We start from the raw sequence: 5,317 nt of genomic DNA, 5'->3' as shown, positions 1-5,317 counted from the left end.
CATGTCAATGATTTTCTCCGTTTAAGGCCACATGTAAAATGTGGGGTGTTACATCCTCCCCCCCTTAGGAACATTCATCCCGAATGTTAACATAACTGTATAGTCTAGGCAGGTTTGAATTTCCGGTCACACAACTTTTAATAACATAACTAGTATTCAAACACATACCTATTAATGTTCCTCCTCTGTATCTTTTGGTCCCTCCTTGTCTTCAAATAGATGAGGGTATTTGGATGTCATTACTTCCTCCGGTTCCCACGTTATCTCTTCTACTTGGTTGTTTCTCCAGAGTACCTTTACTGATGCCACTTCTTTGTTCCTTAACTTTTTAACTTGGCGATCTAGAATAGCAACCGGTACCTCTTCATAAGTAAGATCCTCTGTGACCTGTACATCTTCTATAGGAGTGATACGAGAGGGGTCACCTATGCATTTTCGAAGCATTGACACATGAAACACTGGATGAACCATTGAAAGTTCCTGGGGTAGCTCTAATTCATATGCAACTTGTCCGACCCTCTTGGTAATCTTATATGGCCCTATGTAACGTGGGCTTAGTTTCCCTTTCTTACCAAATCTCATAACCCCTTTCATTGGTGATACCTTTAAAAATACCCAATCTCCAATAGAGAATTCCAGCCCTCTTCTCCGAATATCTGCATATGATTTATGACGACTTTGGGCTGTTTTTAGCCGTTGTTGTATCACCTTAACTTTTTCCATGGCTTGTTGGACTAAATCTGGCCCGAGCAAGGTGGTTTCACGCACTTCGAACTAACCAATTGGTGACCTACATTTCCTCCCATACAAAGCTTCGTAAGGTGCCATCTTGATGCTCGAATGGTAGCTGTTATTATAGGCAAATTCAATAAAAGGCAAGTGTTCTACCCAGCTACCTTTAAAATCTAATGCACAGGTTCGCAACATATCCTCAAGTGTTTGAATAGTACGCTCTGCTTGGCCGTCTGTTTGGGGATGGAAGGCTGTACTCAAATTCACTCGCGTCCCTAAACTCCTTTGAAAGGACTTCCAAAATTTTGCCGTGAATTGAGCTCCTCGATCAGATATAATAGAGAGTGGGACCCCATGTAGCCTAACTATCTCTTTGAGGTATAATTTGGCATATTCTTTAGCTGTATAATCACTCCTAACTGGCAGGAAGTGCGCTGACTTCGTGAGTCTATCAACTATCTCCCATATGGAGTCAAACTTATTAACTGAACGAGGCAAAACAGTTACAAAATCCATATTAGTCATATCCCACTTCCAAGTTGGAATCTCTATACATTGCATGTAACCACCTGGCTTTTGGTGCTCTACTTTGACTTGTTGACAAGTAGGACATTGAGCTACAAACTCTGCAAGGTCCTTTTTCATGCCTCTCCACCAAAACACTCCCTTTAGGTCATGATACATCTTAGTAGATCCTGGGTGGATGGAATATCTTGAATGATGGGCTTCTTCCATTATTCTCCTTCTGAGTCTATTAACATCAGGCACACACAATCTATTTTGACAATAAAGTGCTCCATCTTGTGTAAGCCTAAACTCCTTCATTATACCTTGACTTACTTTCTCCTTAAGGCATTGTAGAATAGGATCATAACACTGTTTTTCTTTCACTTCCCTTATCAATGAAGAATCGGTAGCATTATGTACAATAATATCCTTCCTTGGAGTTTCGAGTAGACGAACACCCAGATTGGCTAGTTGACGCAGATCCTTGGCCATGCCTTGCTTTACCCCTTTCTGATCACTGGTACCCATGAGTGTCTTACGACTTAGAGCATCAGCCACCACATTTGCTTTCCCTGTATGGTATAATATATCAATATCATAATCTTTTATTAACTCTAGCCACCTCCGCTGCCTCAAATTTAGATCTTTCTGCTTGAAAATATACTGTAAACTCTTATGATCTGTATATATGTCCACGTGTATCCCATACAAATAGTGGCGCCATATCTTTAAAGCAAATACAACCGCTGCTAGCTCAAGATCATGTGTTGGGTAGTTTTTCTCGTGTGGTCTCAATTGTCTCGAGGCATAAGCAATCACTTTACCATGTTGTGTTAGTACACACCCTAAACCAACTCCTGAAGCATCACAATACACTGCATATCCCTCTGAGCCTTCTGGAAGCACTAGCACAGGTGCTGAGGTAAGCCTACTTTTCAACTCTTGAAAGCTCCTTTCACATGCATCATTCCATTGGAATTTGGTTTCCTTGTGAGTTAGCTTAGTAAGAGGTGCAGATATAGAAGAAAAACCTTCAACAAACCTTCTGTAATAACCTGCCAATCCATGGAAGCTTCGAACTTCTGTAGGTGTCGTTGGCCTTGGCCAATCTTTCACATCCTCTATCTTTTGTGAATCCACCCTTATTCCTTCATCCAATACAATATGGCCCAAAAATGCCACTGACTTTAACCAAAATTCACATTTGGAAAACTTAGCATACAACCGGCGATCACGGAGAACTTGTAGCACTAGTCGTAAATGATTTGCATGGTCCTCTTCTGACCTTGAATACACCAGAATATCATCTATAAATACTATTACGAACACATCTAGGAAAGGCTTGAATACCCTATTCATCAAATCCATAAAAACTGCTGGTGCATTCGTTAGCCCAAACGACATAACAAGAAATTCAAAGTGACCATATCTGGTTCGAAAAGCTGTCTTAGATATATCCTTTTCCTTCACCCTCACCTGATGATAACCTGATCTCAAATCGATCTTTGAAAAGTATTTGGCACCCTGTAACTGATCAAACAAGTCATCAATTCTGGGGAGGGGATATTTATTCTTAATTGTCACCCTATTTAGTTGTCGGTAGTCAATACACATCCTCAATGTGCCATCCTTTTTACGCACAAATAAAACTGGTGCACCCCAAGGGGACACACTAGGCCTTATAAAACCCTTTTCTAACAAGTCTTTCAGTTGCTCCTTTAATTCACGTAATTCTTCCGGGGCCATTCTATATGGAGGGATAGAGATAGGCTCAGTGCCTGGTAATAAGTCAATACCAAAATCTATTTCTCATTCTGCAGGCAAACCAGGGAGTTCCTCAGGAAAGACATCAATAAATTCATTCACTATTGGAACAGACTGGATAGTTGGTGATTCTGCCTCCACGTCTCTCACTCTAACGAGATGACATATATATCCCTTTGATATCATTTTTCTGGCTTTAAAATGAGAGATAAACCTCCCTTTTGGTGCCCCAATATTGCCTTCCCATTCAAGGTCTGCTTCATTTGGAAAGTGAAAGTACACTCTCTTGGTTCGGCAGTCAACGGTGGCATAGCAAGAAGCCAACCAATCCATACCCATTATAACATCAAATTCTACCATTTCTAACTCGATAAGATCAGCTAATGTATCTCGGTGGCAGATAGTCACTATGCAGTCACAATAGACTCTTCTAGCTATAATTGACTCCCCAGTTGGTGTAGACACCGCAAGTGGTTTATTCAATAGTTTAGGTGTTCTACCAAGCTTCCCAGCAACTAATGGAGTAATATATGACAATGTAGAACCAGGGTCAATTAATGCATACACTTTATGTGAGAAAATGGACAATGTACCTATAACCACATCGGGTGAAGCTTCCAGGTTCTGTCGAGTCCCTAGAGCATATGTGCGATTTTGGGCCATGCTGGAACTAGCTGCCCCTCTAATACCTCTGCCGCGACCTGTAGGAAATTGCTCACCTCTACCTGATGGAGGCACTGATGATGATGATACAACAACTGATCCAGTAGGTTGTGCCATATCACCCCTGCGTCTCCTTGGGCAATCTTTTATTACATGCCCTGGCATACCACACCAATAACAAACATCTGTTCCCATACGACACGCACCTATATGATATCTCCCACATTGTCTGCAAGGCTGCCTAGGAGGCATTCGCTGGATTCCCGAATATCCTGTTGTCCGTGTACCTTGGCCCTCACTTCTCTGCCCAAATTGATTATTTCTAAACCCTTGAGGTTGTGGTGGAGCACTAGCTGTAGAGTAAGAGGATGATGGCCTGGATGGCCTGTTAGAAAATCGTGGCCTAAACTCACCCTGGGGTGGTGTAAACTGTCCTGTAGATCTGGCCCTCTTAGATTGCCCCCTTTCTATCTCTTGTGCCCTCCTTCTTTGTCTCTGATCCTCCAGTTTCTGTGCAAAAGCTTGCATCCTCGCTATATCCATGTCTTTATTCAAAGAAGCAATGGTACAATCTCTAACCAAATATGAATCCAACCTATCCACATACCGATGGACTCTATCTGCCATAGTAGCAACAACATTAGGAGCGTACCTGGCCAGAGAATTAAATTTAAGACTATATTCCCTCACGCTCATATTCCCCTGATGGAGGTTCAGGAACTGATCTACACGGGCCTCTCGGATCTCTAATGGCAAGTAATGATCAAGAAAGGCCATTTTGAACTCCTCCCAAGTAGGTGGAGGTGTATCTATGCCTTGGGATTGCTTCCAAGCTTCGTACTACAATATAGCCACACCCTTCAATCTATATATTGCCAACTCAGCAGCTTCTGAACCACTCACATGCATAACACCTAAGGTGCGTTGGATCTGATCAATAAAATCCTGTGGATCTTCATTTGGATCTGATCTAGTGAATGATGGAGGGTCTAAGTTGAGGAAATCGCGTATTCTCGTACTGGCTGCCCTACCTGCACCAACTGCACCTGCAACTGGTCCTTCTTGTCTTTGACCTTGGCCAACAACTATACGAGTCAACAGTTGAACTGCATTTCTCAAATCCTGCATAGAAGCATCAACAGGTGGTTCTGGGGGATTTTCACTCCTTCCTGGTACATCAACAGATGGAGGGGTTGGAGATGTCTGTGATAGAAACTCATCTAGAGCCTCACTTTGTTGTCTCGCCCGATTGGGTATACCAACTACCACTTCTACTTCCTTTCCTTTACCTTTTCTCTTCCTTGTCTCTGGCATACTTACTGTACAAAATAATTCAGGGGTTAGACATGATACACTTATAATATTTGGCTTTATGGCACGATCTAAAGAATGAAAAGAAAGTGACAACTCCTAAATGCCACGTAGCCTCTTGTTTATAAATGTGGTGCACAACACATCGATAAACAAGATTCTACATAGACACGGCTTTGTAGACTCCCTAGGACGACCCGCTCTGATACCACTTCTGTCACGCCCCAAATCCTATTAAGGCGGACTGGCACCCGTTGCCGGTAAGGCTCGGGAGAACCAACCTGTAGCGATACATTACCTATGAACATTATAAGTTACTTTCATACTAAACATGCCCTCA

The 5,317-nt window shown here is 42.3% G+C and overlaps 1 protein-coding gene across 1 annotated transcript; it reads right to left on the bottom strand.

Moving 5' to 3' along the window:
* Positions 1-47: 47 nt before the first annotated feature.
* Positions 48-757, bottom strand: LOC124894826. The gene has a single exon (XM_047405347.1). It carries the CDS (start codon positions 721-723, stop codon positions 172-174), a length of 552 nt encoding a protein of 183 aa, XP_047261303.1. The 5' UTR covers positions 724-757; the 3' UTR covers positions 48-171.
* Positions 758-5,317: the final 4,560 nt, after the last annotated feature.

The sequence above is a fragment of the Capsicum annuum genome, unplaced genomic scaffold (assembly GCF_002878395.1).
Source record: "Capsicum annuum cultivar UCD-10X-F1 unplaced genomic scaffold, UCD10Xv1.1 ctg77820, whole genome shotgun sequence".
Taxonomy (NCBI): Eukaryota; Viridiplantae; Streptophyta; class Magnoliopsida; order Solanales; family Solanaceae; genus Capsicum; species Capsicum annuum.
Note: the sequence above shows the minus strand (reverse complement) of the source record. Positions and strands in the feature narration are given on the sequence as shown.

Bases quoted from the DNA above. Each gene is read 5' to 3' on its own strand.
- LOC124894826 (XM_047405347.1), bottom strand. From the start codon at position 723: ATGGAAAAAGTTAAGGTGATACAACAACGGCTAAAAACAGCCCAAAGT.